At 43.7% G+C, this 18,480-nt stretch overlaps 2 protein-coding genes across 3 annotated transcripts in view; both read right to left on the bottom strand.

Moving 5' to 3' along the window:
* Window positions 1-4,833: 4,833 nt before the first annotated feature.
* Window positions 4,834-18,480, bottom strand: part of LOC110490759 (solute carrier family 41 member 2) — a 41,824-nt gene continuing 28,177 nt past the window's right edge. For both annotated transcript variants that reach the window (XM_036944726.2, XM_036944727.2), the window contains exon 11: window positions 4,834-6,444. In XM_036944726.2, coding sequence (XP_036800621.2) covers window positions 6,259-6,444 — 186 coding nt within the window. In that variant the 3' untranslated portion in view covers window positions 4,834-6,258. The remainder of the gene's footprint in view (window positions 6,445-18,480) is intronic.
* LOC149978129 (tripartite motif-containing protein 29-like) lies at window positions 11,370-13,988 on the bottom strand. The gene has a single exon (XM_090200530.1). It carries the CDS (start codon window positions 12,295-12,297, stop codon window positions 11,584-11,586), a length of 714 nt encoding a protein of 237 aa, XP_090056656.1. The 5' UTR covers window positions 12,298-13,988; the 3' UTR covers window positions 11,370-11,583.

Below are 18,480 nucleotides of genomic sequence, written 5' to 3'. Positions count from 1 at the left end.
GAAAGCTACAACGCAATACAACGTTATGCATGAAACTTACTGCCACTGTAAATTCCACCACCTGCCTTTTCCAAGACATTGGAAACAAGTTAATAGTCCCATTCTAATACATCCAGCATCTCTCCACATACAGAGGTATTTCTCCACTCCTGTCAGAAATACATCCAGCATCTCCCCACATACAGAGGCATTTCTCTTCTCCTGTCAGAAATACATCCAGCATCTCTCCACATACAGAGGCATTTCTCTTCTCCTGTCAGAAATACATCCAGCATCTCTCCACATACAGAGGCATTTCTCTTCTCCTGTCAGAAATACATCCAGCATCTCTCCACATACAGAGGCATTTCTCTTCTCCTGTCAGAAATACATCCAGCATCTCTCCACATACAGAGGCATTTCTCTTCTCCTGTCAGAAATACATCCAGCATCTCCCCACATACAGAGGTATTTCTCCACTCCTGTCAGAAATACATCCAGCATCTCTCCACATACAGAGGTATTTCTCCACTCCTGTCAGAAATACATCCAGCATCTCCCCACATACAGAGGTATTTCTCTTCTCCTGTCAGAAATACATCCAGCATCTCTCCACATACAGAGGCATTTCTCTTCTCCTGTCAGAAATACATCCAGCATCTCTCCACATACAGAGGCATTTCTCTTCTCCTGTCAGAAATACATCCAGCATCTCCCCACATACAGAGGCATTTCTCTTCTCCTGTCAGAAATACATCCAGCATCTCCCCACATACAGAGGCATTTCTCTTCTCCTGTCAGAAATACATCCAGCATCTCCCCACATACAGAGGCATTTCTCTTCTCCTGTCAGAAATACATCCAGCATCTCTCCACATACAGAGGTATTTCTCCACTCCTGTCAGAAATACATCCAGCATCTCCCCACATACAGAGGCATTTCTCTTCTCCTGTCAGAAATACATCCAGCATCTCTCCACATACAGAGGTATTTCTCTTCTCCTGTCAGAAATACATCCAGCCTATTTCCAAGGCCCTGCCTTCTCATTGGCTATAAACCCTGTCATTAGAGGGAGGCTGCTGACAGTGGAACATCAGGGGAGTGTGTGTGTTCATGTGTAGGGAAGGGAAGTTAACAGCTGCTGTGTCCATATGAGCTGCGTCACTGTGGGTATCTGTGGTTTGGGTGAATGCATGTAATATTCATGCTTAAAGGCAAATACAACACCTGACAAAGTGTTGCATCACCGCAGGTCTCCAACTCTCTCTCTCACCCTATTTATGCTGTTCTCTGTCACTCTGTGCATCTCACGGCTGTGTCCCCCTCGGGCTTCCATACCCTGCCACACACGCAGATGTGTGATTCCCACCTCAAATTAATGTCACTATCACTTCCTCCCTCTTTCTGGGTTTCTTGCCAAATGAGATCGATTGGGGTCTAAGTAAAGAATAATCGATTGGTGTTTCACTTCCTTAGTAGAGTGAATGTACAAGACTGAGTCATCGGGCCCTGCTGACAGCGTCATCGATTCCTCCCAGTCCCCCTCAGAGACATAGCCAGTATAAAACCTACTGTAGGTTCAGAGGTGATAAAGACACGGTTAGATTATGAACCAGGCCGACTGTAGACAAAAAAATACTTGTGCTGTTCTTATTCGAACTCTTGGCAACAGCACAGTTCAGGTCAGAAGGTTAAACCTGGCATCTGACACCACTCCATCAGTCACCAAGGAATCTCACCCCTGGGAGGCAGGAAACTCTCCGTTTACTTCCCTTCCTCCATGTCTCCTTCCTACCAGTTATTTCCCCTCTCCCACCCATCCCTCTCTCTCTCTCCAGTCACAGTAGGAAAACGTATGATAACGACTACTGTTTTCCCAAACAGTAGTCAAACCTGTCAACTCACCCCCCCATACAAGGTTCAGCACCCCTCGTTATCACCAGAGCGTCTAGACATCAACAGAGGCACACTGTTACATGTCCACAGAATACTCTACATACCACAGGTATGGACAATTAAGAGTGAGAGAGAGTGTGTGTGTGTGTGTGTGAGATGCAGTCATACAGTACATGATTCCTCTCTGTAGCCAGGCAGAGACATGGGCCAGCATTGGAGACATACCACCTCATTAAACCACCTAGTGTAATAACAGTGATGAATGTCTAACATCTAACTCAACAGTAACACAGTGGGAGTTCACTCTCTCAACCATCTGATGTTCACTTTTTTGCAACTCCTCATTTTTTCCAAATGCAGACATTTTGTTTTAACCCTATACTGTCACAATAACATTATCCATGCTCAACAACTATAGTATCTACTGAATGATAAGGAGGCAGAGAAATCCCATAACACACTTAATAATTATATCATTTAAAACCACACTTCCAAGTGTCTTTTCCCCCATGCAGTCAGTGATGGCAGAATTTGAGTAAGTATCTACTGAGGACAGTACAGTAAAATAAACACTACAGTAGTCTAGATAGATCACATCCTGATTCCCTACTCCCTCCTATACAGTATAGACAGGAGGTGGAGAGACAGCCAAGAGTAATTCAGTGTTCTGGTTACTGTGGACTTAGGAGGTCCTGCTCTGGTCGTTAAGCCACACGGTACTGACACTTCAGACTCCCCTCTACAACCATGAAAATCTGCTCTTTAACGGGGCAGACAGACGCACAAGCCCGCAACACAACCATGAAAATACACAAACTGCAACTACTTAGTCACGCCTTCTGACTTCACTGAGAAAGAACAAAAACACAGCAAAATGAAGGCGTATTACGGTACATGGGTGTTTAACGTAGCATGGTATCAGTACTGTCAAATATGAAAAGATAAGAGAAATCCATTGGATGGACTTAGGCCTAGTTGAAACTAAAAGGTGAAGGTGGTTGGAACGATTCTCACTATCAGATCTACTAATTATTGATCAGACAACAGACTGTGATGCATTCAGAAACAAGCATCAAATGGTTAATGTTCTAGATCCTCCCTAGGTTAATGTTCTAGATCATCTCTGTTAATGTTCTAGATCCTCCCTAGGTTAATTTTCTAGATCCTCCCTAGGTTAGTGTTCTAGATCATCTCTACGTTAATGTTCTAGATCCTCCCTAGGTTAATGTTCTAGATCCTCTCTAGGTTAGTGTTCTAGATCCCCCCTAGGTTAATGTTCTAGATCCTCTCTAGGTTAATGTTCTAGATCCTCTCTAGGTTAGTGTTCTAGATCCCCCCCTAGGTTAATGTTCTAGATCCTCCCTAGGTTAATGTTCTAGATCATCTCTAGGTTAGTGTTCTAGATCCCCCCTACGTTAATGTTCTAGATCCTCCCTAGGTTAATGTTCTAGATCCTCTCTAGGTTAGTGTTCTAGATCCCCCCTAGGTTAATGTTCTAGATCCTCCCTAGGATAATGTTCTAGATCCCCCCTAGGTTAATGTTCTAGATCCTCCCTAGGATAATGTTCTAGATCCTCCCTAGGTTAATGTTCTAGATCATCTCTACGTTAATGTTCTAGATCCTCTCTAGGTTAATGTTCTAGATCCTCCCTAGGTTAATGTTCTAGATCCTCTCTAGGTTAATGTTCTAGATCCTCTCTAGGTTAATGTTGTAGATCCTCCCTATGTTAATGTTCTAGATCCTCTCTAGGTTAATGTTCTAGATCCTTTCTAGGTTAGTGTTCTAGATCCCCCCTAGGTTAATGTTCTAGATCCTCCCTATGTTAATGTTGTAGATCCTCTCTAGGTTAATGTTCTAGATCCTCTCTAGGTTAATGTTCTAGATCCTCTCTAGGTTAATGTTCTAGATCCTCCCTAGGTTAATGTTCTAGATCCTCCCTAGGTTAATGTTGTAGATCCTCTCTAGGTTAATGTTGTAGATCCTCTCTAGGTTAATGTTCTAGATCATCTCTATCTCTGATCTTTCCCAGGAGAGGGTTAAGGACTACTGCTCAAGCTCATCTTTGATGTCCAGAACCAGAGAATATCTTTATTTTTACCATGCAACTTTATTGGCAAGGCGTCAGAATGTAGAGATACTATAATATATACAACTGTTTCACCACTGTCAGAGTCCATACGCTGTTATTCAAACGCTTTTCTCTTTCCAACTCTATACTCTGTGCCAAGTAAACCCTCTGCAATTACAGTAAACCCTTCTTCACACTTCCAATGAATTCCATAATCAGAATCTGACATGACACCTTTCAAACGAATCACCTAATATGTATACCACCTCCACAGAGACAGATCGGCCTGTAGGTGACATAGCCAAGATATAACTTCACACACCAGTTGATTTGATATGACATTTTTATATAAGTACCCACCCAAAGGAGAATGTAATGTTAACATGTCTCTGGGGGTGCTGTTCCCACCTCTCAGGTCTCTCACATCTGAAAGAGAGAGCGAGCTCTGAGAAAGAATGGTTAGAGAGCAAGACTAAGGGAATGAGAAGACATAATGAGAAGGAAGCAGTGGCAGGAAGAAGGAAGAAAGACAGGAGTGTGTGTTCATGTGTTCATCGAGTGGAGGTCATGAAAGGTGAAATACCACACTGGTGTTACCATGGAGACTGGAGGAGATAGAGACAGTGATTGTCCAGTGATCTCCCGAGGGCATCCAAAGAGCACACAATATATTTCTACCACAGTAACACTTCAATCATAACATTGCTTTACTGCAGAGAAGTGTCGGTATTCACGGATTTGTCTGACTCGGAGCTGATCTTGTCCTTCCCTGTCAACAGGCATTTCATCCTAAACCTCTTTAGACAAGAGCTTTGACTGAACAACAACTACAACATCCAATTAACCTCTCTGAGGGACCGGCAAATCTTCACTCAGGATAATCACATATTCGAAGGCAGCTTATTTATTAAACATTTATGAGTCACAAAATGGTAATTCATCATCCGATTCCGAGAACAGTTTGCGAATATGAAAACAACAAACTCTTTTAATAGCACATTATTCAAGCTTAGAAAACAACAACAGCTCCAACAGAAAACTAAAGGAATATGGCATCAGAAAGAATAACATCTCATCACCCTGTGAATCGCCGCAGGCACATTTCATTGGAATATCAACGGCAGAGAGCCACCGAAGTGAACATAGAGTTGAAGAGTTCAGAGTTGAATTTGACGGCTGTAGAAGGTGTCCAATTGGACTAGCTTCAGGTGTTAGCTGTAAATTAAATATGATTATACGTGTAAACAGAGTGCGTGGCGTGGAAACGTCCATGGTTAAAACCACATGATCATGCGGGACCTGACTGCAAAACGCCACAATAGTACCTACTCTGTGTGACTGGACCCCCATTATAGATAGATAGAGATAGAGGGGAAAGAATCAGTCCCTCGAGAGGTAGAAAAATAGCAGGTATCCAATACATTCCTTTGAGTACCGCTAACTGTCACGATCAGGCTGCTGTCCCCAATTCTATGTGTCCTTGTCATGCAAAACCAAACTAAGGGTACAGATGGCCACATGAAACCCCACACAGATTAACAACTGAGGTTCAATCTGTGACTGACGTTAATGAGAGACTATATGAAGTGCATCCACAGAGAGTGAGATGCATATCGTCTGGGCTGAGAGTAGACTCAGTGCTCTGGTATAGACTGTATAAAGCTTGGGACCAGGGGAAGGCAATACTAGTCTGTAACAACATAGTGTGCAGGCTTTTGTTCCATCCCAGTTCTAAAACACCTGATCCAGTGACTAACCCTGCAAACCCTGGCCCCAGCTGTCCAGGGACAGAGTTGTGTACCTCCAGTAACCTGGCCTTTCTCCACCCTGTCTGACCATGTGTCTCCCCTCTTTCAGGACTAAACAATGCAGCCCATTGATCTCACTAACTGAAGGCTTCCTGCTAAATTTGCAGTGTCCACTAAGTGACTTGTTGCAACGAAACAACAACGGTCAAATCTCTTAATAAATTGCACTCTAAGAAGCAAAATATTTTTTAGAATGCAGTGTCATTGGTTGAATGGAAAAAAAGGAACCAGATGCATAGAAATGTCTTTCCAAATAATATTGTTTTTCTTTTCTTCCAAATGAACATCTTCCAATCTGAACAGCTCCTCATTGGCTCAATCAGCATAGTGTTAAGTGCTACTCTGCACAATAGGAAAGGCAGAGGATTGTTCCAGCGACCAATAGCTGAGTGAGGCAAACTGCCTCAACGGGAACAACCCCGCAAGGCATAAGAGAAGGGGTAGGGGTTCTGGGTCAGGGGTAGAGGCACGGGTGTGACCCCTCTGCCAGGGATCAGGGGTCATCTCAGTCACCCACGTCGCTGTCCTGGTCGCCGATGTACCACAGGAATTGGAAGCTGAGGGCCAGGAGAGCGGTGCCCAGGAGGTCGCCCAGGGCGGTCAGGTAGGGGATGGAGAAACTGTCTGGGTCTTTACCACTACGCCACATAGAGTACACCATCCAGTCTGCTATACACAGCAACAGGAACACCTGAGAGGCACACACACACAGAGCGAGAGAGAGTTTAATATACAGAATGACTTTACATAATGTAAATCTGTACAAGAGTAACGTAATAAAGGGAGCGAGAGGGAATGAGAGAGCGCTGATAGCTTAAAAACCTATCACACAGCAACACAATTAATATCACGTGTAAATCAATGTAAGCTATTCCTGATTGTAAGACATCACACCCCCAATATAAACAGATGCACACATACACACATGATTCACAGAGCATAGTGGCGTCCCGCCGAGACGTTGAAGCGAGGGAGAGAAATTGCCAAAAAGCCACATTACACACCTCTTTACAGACATTTTCTAAGAAACACCATGGAAACACAAAGAAAACTGAGCCGAGGAATGAGAGAGAGAGAGAGAGAGAGAGAGAGAGAGAGAGAGAGAGAGAGAGGAATGAGAGAGAGAAAGAGGAGATGAGTGCTGGGCAATTTTAGAGAAAAGAAACTGTCTGCCAGTGGTTGGTGTTATTCCTGTTTCACTGTCCAACAAACAAAGAGCTTGAAACGCTGCCCACTGCAATTAGCCCGACCAGAGACAGAGGGCCAGTATGACAGCTATACTATAAGGAATACAACTAAGCATTCAACTGATAACCATGTGTAAAGGAAATGGATCATTTCAAATACCAAATTCACAAGAAGCATATACTATCTTGGGATAAAGAGGGAATTATTTGTAACGGTGTGTGTTTCATAGGTGTGTCTGAATTCCTCGGTCCATCTAGGATTCTAACAATGATGGCTTTGAAATGTCTGTCTCTATGCAGAACGCGTTAAGTATGGAAACCACCAAGGGTCACACGACAAAGTCTATTTGCCTCGCAACACATAGTGTGTAGCGTGCAAAGTAGGTGGCCTGAAATAACACTGACTTTACTCCTTGTGACAGAGCAGTGAATCAAACACTTCCTCTTAAGGCTCTCTCTCCTTGTCCCGGCCTTGTCCCGGTCTATCCAGTTCAATCTTCTTTCCCCTCCTCCTCCTTCTCCTCTTTCTGTCCTTTTATTGAGTGTCACTGTCCACCAAATACCCCTTCGACACATCCACACCACACAGACAATCAACAGGCAGGTTTAAAAACTCTCCCCAAATCCAAATTGCCTTGTCTAAATAGAGACAATCGACAGACAGACAAGTAGAGAGAACGACGTCCAACCTCCCCTTCCACCATAACAGTACTAACTAGAGCGGTCTAATCAATGCAGAGAAGAGAGCGGAGGAGAAGACTCTCCAGAATGTAACCAGACACCGTTTGATGTCCTGCGGCTGGATGGGATCCTGCATCAGCCTTTTGTCTCCATCTTTCTAATGAAAAAGATTTACACAGGAAACGCTTTGAATGTGCTTGGTCTAAAGAGAGTGTCTTTGTTTGTTTTCAAGTGTGTGCTTTGAATATATTTGCTTGGAAAACTGATGTGAAATGCCAGAATAATTAATAAGCACAACAGAAACATACCTATCTGATACCTCTTTCCCCCTGCCATCCCTTTTCACACCAGACAATTCTGTCTAGACAGTACTTTGTCCTTCCTGGAGCACATAACCAGGTGGCAGGCTAAGGTTACATCTAGGTTTTCTGTAACATACATCGCTCCTCCTTCACCCCATCTGACAAACTAACCCTGATTCAGATGAGCATCCTACCCATGCTAGATTACGGCGACGTAACATACAGATCGGCCAGTAACGGTGCTCGAGCGGCTAGATGTTCTTTACCATCAGATTTGCTTCAAATGTATAGGACACATCATTGCTCTGTATACTCCTCTGTTAACTGGCCATCTCTACATACTCAACGCAAGATCCTCTGCTCATTTCTAAAATTCTCTTAGATAGGGGGAGTGATGCCTAAGGTACTTTTTGCAACCCTCCTCCTCTACATACAACACCTGATTTTCCAGTCACATTCTGTTAAAGGTCCTCAAAGCTAACACATCCCTGGGACGCTCCTCTTTCCAGTTCGCTGCTGCTAGCGACTGGAACGATCTGCAAAACACTTAAACTAGATAGTTTTGGACACTCATTGTCATTTGTAGCTGTTTTGTGTGATGTACTTGGTCTCTGCCTTTTCTGTACTTTGTGCTGTTGTCTGCCCTTAAGGTTTGTACCAGGTTGTGTTGTTGCCATAGGTCTCCCTTCAAGTGTCTTCCATCTGTGTTGTCCATCTTCTCTTACTTTAAAATTATTATAATTTGTAAAAATCCAGGCCCCTGCCCCACAGGAGGCCTCTTGCCGGGCCGTCATTGTAAATAAGAACCAGCCTGGTAAAATTAGCAGCACTTCTGGTACAGAACTTTGACCCGATTAGGACATGGTAAGAAATTAGGAGATGGGTCCATAGATATAGATTCTGACTCAAATGGATTTAACCAGGCAAGTCAGTTAAGAACAAATTATTATTTACAATGACGGCCTACCCCGGCCAAACCTGGATTGAGGACAAATTCTTATTTACAATGACGGCCTACCCTGGACGACAATTGTGCGCCGCCCTATGGGACTCCCAAACACAGCCGGATGTGATACAGTCTGGATTCGAACCAGGGTCTGTAGTGACGCCTCTTGCACCGAGATGCAGTGCCTTAGACCGCTGCGCGGTAAGACAATGGTGCCTTAGAACGCTGCGCAGTAAGACAATGGTGAAGGTCATGATGCTCCTCTGTCCCATCTCAATTACACACTAACATTTGTAATGACGTGTTTAGCTTGTGTCGTGGAAATTACCACCAGGGACACCTGAAGTCAATCTTAAATGAATCATTCTATATTAATCAGCTGAGAGGTTCCAACAAACTTAATGCACCAAGTAGTACACGTCTGTCAGGAGCTCCGCTGGGGCAGTCCAGTTAGTTCTCTTATATACTGTTTACAAAGACAAGTTACACTGCAAAGTGTTTAGACCCCTTCCCTTTTTCCACATAACAGCCTTATTCTAAAATTGATTAAATATATATATATTTAATCTAAAAAGGTTTTTGGAATTGTTTGCAAATTTATTTAAAAAAAAAAATAAATAAAAACTTTACATAAGTATTCAGTCCCTTTGCAATGAGACTCAAAATTGAGCTCAGGTGCATCCTGTTTTCATTGATCATCCTTGAGATGTTTCTACAACTGGAATCCACCTGTGGTAAATTCAATTGATTGGACATGATTTGGAAAAGCACACACCTGTCTATATAAGGTCCCACGTTTGACAGTTAATGTCAGAGGAAAAAAACAAGCCACGAGGTCGAAGGAATTGTCCGTAGAGCCCCGTACGGGATTGTGTCGAGGCACAGTTCTGGAGAAGGGTACCAAAAACAGTCTGCAGCATTGAAGGTCCCCAAGAACACAATGCCCTCCATCATTCTTAAATCAAAGAAATTTGGATCCACCGAGATCCGCATCATGCTGTAAAGGATGTTTTTCAGCGGCAGGGGCTGGAAGAAAAGTCAGGACCGAGGGAAAGATGAACGGAGCAAAGTACAGAGAGATGCTTGACGAAAACCTGCCCCAGAGCACTCCGGACCACAGACTGGGGCGATGGTTCCCCTTCTAACAGGACAACGAACCTATGCACACAGCCAAGACAACACAGGAGTGGCTTTGGGACAAGTCTCTGAATGTCCTTGAGTGACCCAGCCAGAGCCCCGGACTTGAACCCAACCAGAGCCCCGGACTTGAACCCAATCGAACATCTCTGGAGAGACCTGAAAATAGCTGTGCAGCGACGCTCCGCATCCAACCTGACAGAGCTTGAGAGGATCTGCAGAGAATAATGGGAGAAACTCACCAAATACAGGTGTGCCAAGCTTGTAGCGTCACATCCAAGAAGACTCGAGGCTGTAATCGTTGCCAAAGATGCTTCAACAAAGTTATAAGTAAAGGGTCTAAATACTTATGCAAATGTAATATATTTTTAAATATTTTTTATACATTTGCAAACATTTCTAAAAACCTGTTTTTGCTTTGTCATTATGGGATATTGTGTGTAGATGGATGAGGAAACAAAATGTGGAAAAAGTCAAGGGGTCTGAATACTTACCGAATGCACTGCATATTTGCATGATTTAGCTTATTAGTTATTCATAATTAATGTTTGGTTCCTGCATGTGTCTGGCAACGTCTCCCATCTTTACTTATAGAACATATTCTGGGCGTTTTGCCAAAAGGTCTAAGGGGGGGGGGTCATGACCGTCTCCCCCTCATATCTCTACCCAGCACCTACAGGAACCAATGATTGCATGAGACAAGATGTACAATTCAAGGCTCTGTTCAGAGAACAAAATGTTCCTTCACACTAGCTATCTACTTCGATCTAACTAATTGGAAGACATTGATGATCCTGGATGGGCCTCTCTGTAGTGTCCATGTCAGACTTGAGAGGTGGGAAAGGCACAGCCGGAATTGCATGACGCCATCTCTTAAACCATTGAAGCCCCATTCAAAGAATCCTACCAAGGAAAGTGTGGGAAAGCAAAGGGAATTCTCTAAAGTAGAGGGAGACAGGGATAGAGGTTGAATTCTCAGAGAGAACACACCGTTCTTAGTAGAGGGCAGAGTCGAGTGCAGCAGCTGAGGATGTGTACTGGGGTTAGAGAGCGCGACAGAGAGAGAGAGGGAGGCTGCTGACTCGGAGATAACACCCTGAGCAAACACAGCACAGGTAACTTTCCACTCCTCAGAGAGAGAGAACAGCCTGAACAGGCACTGCACACTGGGGTTGCTCACAAGCATAGGGCAACACATCTATTTACATAACCACAGAAACATTGAAGCAATTTAGGACCAGCAGTTTAGTTGAAAGATACCACTGTCCTCTCTGTTGGACTGCAGAGATACATGTTCTCAGACAAATAAGGTATTCTTTACTTTATAGCAGGCATGGAGGGGGGGATAACTGCATCACATGTAAATACAATAAATCCTACTTTATTTAAGATGAATTGAAACAACCTTTTCATGTGACAGAGAGATATTACCAGATATCCTTATTAAGGACCTTTAAAATAGAAATTTTCACACTACCGTCTCTTCAAGACTGACACTTAGTTGTGACATTAAAAATCATGTTGGGTGATTGACAGGGGTGATGATCAGAGGGGCAGAGTTCTCACCACTTATATTATTACTGGGGCAGAAGAGGACAGCAATTCTCAGCTCTCCTTACAGTCTTCAGACACAGATCACTGATCCTAGACCAGTCCTTGGTGGGTGGAGGGGTACAGAGGGATGGTAAGTTCTGTAGGAAGTGGAGGTGGTCCTCAGTGTGTGAGAGCTGCTCCAGTTCAGTGCTTCTCCTCTGTAGCTCAGTGATTTCCTGCTCCAGGTCTTTAATGAGCCCTTCAGCCTGCCTCTCTGTTGCTTTCTGCTTCTCTTCAATCACCTCAATGAGCTCAGTCTGGCTTCTCTCAATGGAGCGAACCAGAGCAGTGAAGACCTGTACACTGTCTGATATCTCCCTCTCTGCATCTTTCTGACTCAGATCTACTGAATGTTTGATCTCCTGAACCTTCTTCAGTCTCTCCTGGATCATCTGCTGTACTTCTGCCTCAGTCTTCCCAAGTTCAGCCATCTTCTCTCCATACTCTTCCTCTAGAGGGACAGTGTCATGAGTCATGTGGTCTGTTTTCAAGCACAAGACACAAACACATGTCTGGTCAGTCCTACAGAACAGCTCCAGGAGTCTCTCGTGCTTCTTACACATCCTGTCTTCCAGGTTCCCCACAGGGTTGATCAGCTTGTGTCTCTTTAAGGCTGGGACTCTCTGATGAGGCTCCAGGTGAGTTTCACAGTAAGAGGTCTGACACACCAGACAGGACTTCAGGACCTTGAGCTTCATCTCAGTGCAGAAGTCACAGGACACTTCTCCAGGCTTGGCAGGGGACTCATCTTTACCTCTGACTCATCTTCCTAAAAATTCTCTACAATCTCTCTGAACGTTGTGTTGACAAAGCTCAGGTTCTCTATAGAACTTATCCTTACATAAACTGGTACAGGTCACTGGTATCCCAGCATCCTCTGATACAGGCCTTGCAGAAGTTGTGTCCACATGGAATAGAGACAGGCTCAGTGAAAACATCCAGGGGGAAATATGGGAGAAATATCAACTAATCCTCAAAAAAAGTCCTCTAGAAGTTAAACCAAATACACATGTTCAAAATATAAGAAAACAGGAAAAGCCATGTTCACAGCAAAGTTCACTTGATCTTGTCCAGGTAAACAGAGTGTGTCTGTTGATGTTGACTCTGTTCTTATTGCCCTTAGATTAATTAGAGAACCACAGGAATAAAAGACACTGAGATTTCTGAAGAACCGGGAAGTTTAGTTTGGTGTCTGATATAGAAGCATCTCCACTTTACTTTTACTTCAGCATAGTAATGTCAACAGCCCCCTCTCTGCCTGCCTGTCTGCTCTCAAAAGGAACATACAGGTAACTGCCAAAATAAAAGGAAACACTTGAGTAAATGAGGGATACAAAGTATATTGAAAGCAGGTGCTTCCACACATCACATCTGCAATGGGTCACATATAAAAATGCTGGTCAGGCCCAGTTGCACATTATTTTGGCTACCATGGCTAGAAGAGGAGATCTCAGTGACTTTGAAAGAGGGTTGATTGTTAGGGCATGTTTGAAAGGAGCTTCAGTGATGAAGACACTTTATTTAGTTTCATGTAATGTAAGACAATCTGATGAGCTGAGTCGGAGGTCAAAGGGGGCTGAACATCCTGATTTACATTTGAGTCATTTAGCAGATGCTCTTACCCAGAGAGACTTACACTAGTGAGTGCATACATTTTTGTACTGGTCCCCAGTGGAAATCGATCCCACAACCCTGGGGTTGCAAACATCATGCTCTACCAGCTGAGCCACACAACCATTTAGCCTTTCAATTATCCTCATTAGAAATAGCGACTGAACAATATGTGTTTTAGAGGCGTGCTTTGGGTGTCTCTTGTGTATATGTTTGTGTTTGCGTGTGTGTTCGAACGTGGGAAGTGTTTGTACTTTCACACTGCCGAAACAGTACACAGCTAGTCACTAGGGAGGCAAGGCAATAAATAGGCCATAGTAGCGAGGTAATTACAATTTAGCAAGTGAACACTGGAGTAATAGATGTGCATATGATGATGTGCAAGTAGAAATACTGATGTGCAAAATAAAGTAAATAAAAACAATATGGGGACGAGGTAGGTAGTTAGATGGGCTATTTACAGATGGGCTATGTACAGCTGCAGCGATCGGTAAGCTGCTCAGATAGCTGATGCTTGAAGTTAGTGGGGGAGATATAAGTCTCCAACTTCAGTGATTTTTGCAATTCGTTCCAGTCATTGGCAGCAGAGAACTGGAAGGAAAGGCGGCCAATTGAGGTGTTGGCTTTGGGGACGACCAGTGAGATATACCTGCTGGAGTGCGTGCTACGGGTGGGTGTTGTTATGGTGACCAGTGAGCTGAGATAAGGTCGGAGCTTTATCTAGCAAAGACTTATAGATGACCTGGAGCCAGTGGGTATGGCGATGAATATGTAGCGAGGGCCAGCCGACGAGAGCATACAAGGTTGCAGTTCTGGGTGGTATATGGGGCTTTGGTGACAAAACAGATGGCACTGTGATAGCAAACTGGATGCAGTCTGAGTAGAGTGTTGGAGGCTATTTTGTAAATGACATCGCCGAAGTCGAGGATCGGTAGGATAGTCAGCTTTACAAGGGTATGTTAGGCAGCGTGAGTGAAGGAGGCTTTGTTGCAAAATAGGAAGCCGATTCTAGATTTAATTTTGGATTGGAGATGCTTAATATGAGTCTGTAAGGAGAGTTTACAGTCTAGCCAGACTCCTAGGTATTTGTAGTTGGCCACATATTCTAAGTCAGAACCGTCCAGAGTAGTGATGCTAATCTGGCGTGCGGGTGCGGGCAGCGATCGGTTGAAGAGCATGCATTTAGTTTTACTAGCGTTTAAGACCAGTTGGAGGCCATGGAAGGAGTGTTGTATGACATTGAAGCGCGTTTGAAGGTTTGCTAACACAGTGTCCAAAGAAGGGCCAGATATATACAGAATTGTGTCGTCTGCGTAGAGGTGGATCAAGGAATCATGCGCAGCAAGAGCGACATCATTGATATATACAGAAAAAAAGAGTCAGCCCGAGAATTAAACCCTGTGGTACCCCCATAGAGACTGCCAGAGGTCCAGACAAAAAGCCCTCCGATTTGACACACTGAACTCTGTCTGAGAAGTAGTTGGTGATCAAGGCGAGGCAGTTATTTGAGAAACTAAGTCTGTTGAGTCTCCCGATATGAATACGGTGATTGACAGAGTCGAAAGCCTTGGCCAGGTCGACGAAGACGGCTGCACAGTACTGTCTTTTATCGATGGCAGCTATGATATCGTTTAGTACCATGAGTGTGGCTGAGGTGCACCCGTGACCAGCTCGGAAACAGGATTGCACAGTGGAGAAAGTACGGTGGGATTTGAAATGGTCAGTGATCTGTTTGTTAACTTGGCTTTTGAAGATTTTAGAAAGGCAGGGCAGGATGGATATACAGTGGGGCAAAAAAGTATTTAGTCAGCCACCAATTGTGCAAGTTCTCCCACTTGAAAATTACAGGCCTCATATTTTTATCATAGGTACACTTCAACTATGACAGAGAAATTAGAAAAAAAAATCCAGAAAATCACATTGTAGGATTTTTAATGAATTTATTTGCAAATTATGGTGGAAAATAAGTATTTGGTAAATAAAAGTTTCTCAATACAATAGGCTTTGTTACTTTGGTCCCAGCTCTCTGCAGGTCATTCACTAGGTCCCCCCGTGTGGTTCTGGGATTTTTGCTCACCGTTCTTGTGATCATTTTGACCCCACGGGGTGAGATCTTGCGTGGGGCCCCAGATCGAGGGAGATTATCAGTGGTCTTGTATGTCTTCCATTTCCTAATAATTGCTCCCACAGTTGATTTCTTCAAACCAAGCTGCTTACCTATCGCAGATTCAGTCTTCCCAGCCTGGTGCAGGTCTACAATTTTGTTTCTGGTGTCTTTGACAGCTCTTTGGTCTTGGCCATAGTGGAGTTTGGAGTGTGACTGGTTGTGGACAGGTGTCTTTTATATTGATAACAAGTTCAAACAGGTTCCATTAATACAGGTAACGAGTGGAGGACAGAGGAGCCTCTTAAAGAAGATGTTACAGGTCTGTGAGAGCCAGAAATCTTGCTTGTTTGTAGGTGACCAAATACTTATTTTCCACCATAATTTGCAAATAAATTCATTAAAAAATCCTACAAATGTGATTTTCTGGATTTTCTTTCTCATTTTGTCTGTCATAGTTGAAGTGTACCTATGATGAAAATTACAGGCCTCTCTCATCTTTTTAAGTGGGAGAACTTGCACAATTGGTGGCTGACTAAATACTTTTCTTGCCCCACTGTAAGTCTGTAACAGTTTGGGTCTAGAGTGTCACCCCCTTTGAAGAGGGGGATAACCGCGGCAGCTTTCCAATCTTTAGGAATCTCGGACGATACGAAAGGGAGGTTGAACAGGCTAGTAATAGGGGTTGCAACAATGGCGGCGGATCATTTTAAAAAGAGATGGTCCAGATTTTCTAGCCCAGCTGATTTGTACAGGTCCAGGTTTTGCAGCTCTTTCAGAACATCTGCTATCTGGATTTCGGTGAAGGAGAAGTGGGGGAGGCTTGGGCAAGTAGTAGCGTGGGGTGTGGAGCTGTTGGCCGGGGTTGGGGTAGCCAGGAGGAAAGCATGGAGAGAAATGCTTATTGAAATTCTCGATTGTCGTGAATTTATCAGTAGTGAAAGTGTTTCCTAGCCTCAGTGCAGTGGGCAGCTGGGAGGACTTTACAGTGTCCCAAGACTTTTTGGAGTTAGAGCTACAGGGTGCACATTTCTGTTTGAAAAGCTAGCCTTTGCTTTCCTAACTGACTGTGTGTATTGGTTCCTGACTTCCCTGAAAAGTTGCATATCATGGAGACTATTCGATGCTAGTGCAGTACCAAGGGCTGTATCTGTTCTTAGTTCTACATTTTTTGACAGGGGCATGCTTATTTAAGATGGTGAGGAAAGCACTTTTAAAAGAACAACCAGGCATCCTCTACTGACCGGGATGAGGTCAATATCCTTCCAGGATACCCGGGCCTGGTCGATTAGAAAGGCCTGCGTTTGACAGTGATGAGGGGTGGTCGTTTGACCGCGGACCCATAACGGTTGCAGGCAATGAGGCAGTGATTGCTGAGATCCTGATTGAAAACAGCAGAGGTGTATTTGGAGGGCAAGTTGGTCAGGATAATATCTATGAGGGAGGGGCATCTAGCTTAGATTGTAGGACGGCCGGGGAGTTTAGGTCACCTAACAGAATGAAGTCTGAAGATCGATGGGGGGGCAATCAATTCACATATGGTGTCCAGGTCACAGCTGGGAGCTGAGGGGGGTCTACAACAGGCGGCAACAGTGAGAGACATTTCTGGAGAGATTCATTTTTTAAATTATAAGCTAAAATGAGCTAAAATTAGAAACAACGACAAATGAAATACAACAAAAACAATTTAGCCCAACGAAGCTGGAAGTGGCTGTCCATGGTGCGGCTAAATATGATGTGGCTGTCCATGGTTCTGATTTCTGTATGTATAGTTGAAGTTGGAAGTTTACATACACCTCAGCCAAATGCATTTAAACTCAGTTTCACAATTCCTGACATTTAATCCTTGTAAAAATTCCCTGTCTTAGGTCAGTTAGGATCACCACCTTATTTTAAGAATGTGAAATGTCAAAATAATAGTAGAGAGAATCATTTATTTCAGCTTTTATGTATTTCATCACATTCCCAGTGGGTCAGAAGTTCACATATACTAACTGAGTGTTTGCACAAGCTTCCCACAATAAGTTGGGTGAATTTTAGCCCATTCTTCCTGACAGAACTGGTGTAACTGAGTCAGGTTTGTAGGCCTCTTTGCTCGCACACACTTTTTCAGTTCTGCCCACAGATTTTCTATAGGATTGAGGTCAGGGCTTTGTGATTTTGCACAACTTTGGAAGTATGCTTAGGGTCATTGTCCATTTGGAAGACCCATTTGCAACCAAGCTTTAACTTCCTGACTGATGTCTTGAAATGTTGCTTAAATATATCCACTTAATTTTCCTTTCTCATGATGCCATCTATTTTGTGAAGTGCACCAGTCCCTCCTTCAGCAAAGCACCCCCACAACATGATGCTGCCACGCCCATGCTTCACGGCTGGGATGGTGTTCTTCGGCTTGCAAGCCTCCCCCTTTTTCCTCCAAACATAACGATGGTCATTATGGTCAAACAGTTCTATTTTTGTTTCTTCAGACCAGTGGACATTTCTCCAAAAAGTACGATCTTTGTCCCCATGTGCAGTTGCAAACCGTAGTCTGGCTTTTTTAATGGCAGTTTTGGAGCAGTGGCTTCTTCCTTGTTGTCGATATAGGACTATATTTACTGTGGATATAGATACTTTTGTACCTGTTTCCTCCAGAATCTTCACAAGGCCCTTTGCTGCTGTTCTGGAATTGATTTGCACTTTTCGCACCAAAGTACGTTCATCCCTAGGAGACAGAACGCGTCTCCTTCCTGAGCGGTATGATGGCTGTGTGGTCCCATGGTGTTTATACTTGCGTACTATTGTTTGTGATGAACTATTGTTTATTGATGAACGTGGTACCTTCAGGCGTTTGGAAATTGCTCCCAAGGGTGAACCAGACTTGTGGAGGTGAACAATTCTTTTATTTTCTGAGGTCCTGGCTGATTTCTTTTGATTTTCCCATGATGTCAAGCAAAGAGGCACTGAGTTTGAAGGTAGGCCTTGAAATACATCCACAGGTACACCTCCAATGGACTCAAATGATGTCAATTAGCCTATCAGAAGCTTCTAAAGCATGACATCATTTTCTGGAATTTTCCAAGCTGTTTAAAAGGCAGAAGCTTCTAAAGCATGACATCATTTTCTGGAATTTTCCAAGCTGTTTAAAAGGCACAGTCAACTTAGTGTATGTAAACTTCTGACC

The sequence above is a fragment of the Oncorhynchus mykiss genome, chromosome 15, assembly GCF_057628025.1.
Source record: "Oncorhynchus mykiss isolate SJ-2025 chromosome 15, ASM5762802v1, whole genome shotgun sequence".
Classification (NCBI taxonomy): domain Eukaryota; kingdom Metazoa; phylum Chordata; class Actinopteri; order Salmoniformes; family Salmonidae; genus Oncorhynchus; species Oncorhynchus mykiss.
Note: the sequence above shows the minus strand (reverse complement) of the source record. Positions and strands in the feature narration are given on the sequence as shown.

What these genes read in the sequence shown, in the direction of transcription:
- LOC149978129 (XM_090200530.1), bottom strand. Translation starts at nt 12,297, where the DNA reads ATGAAGCTCAAGGTCCTGAAGTCCTGTCTGGTGTGTCAGACCTCTTAC.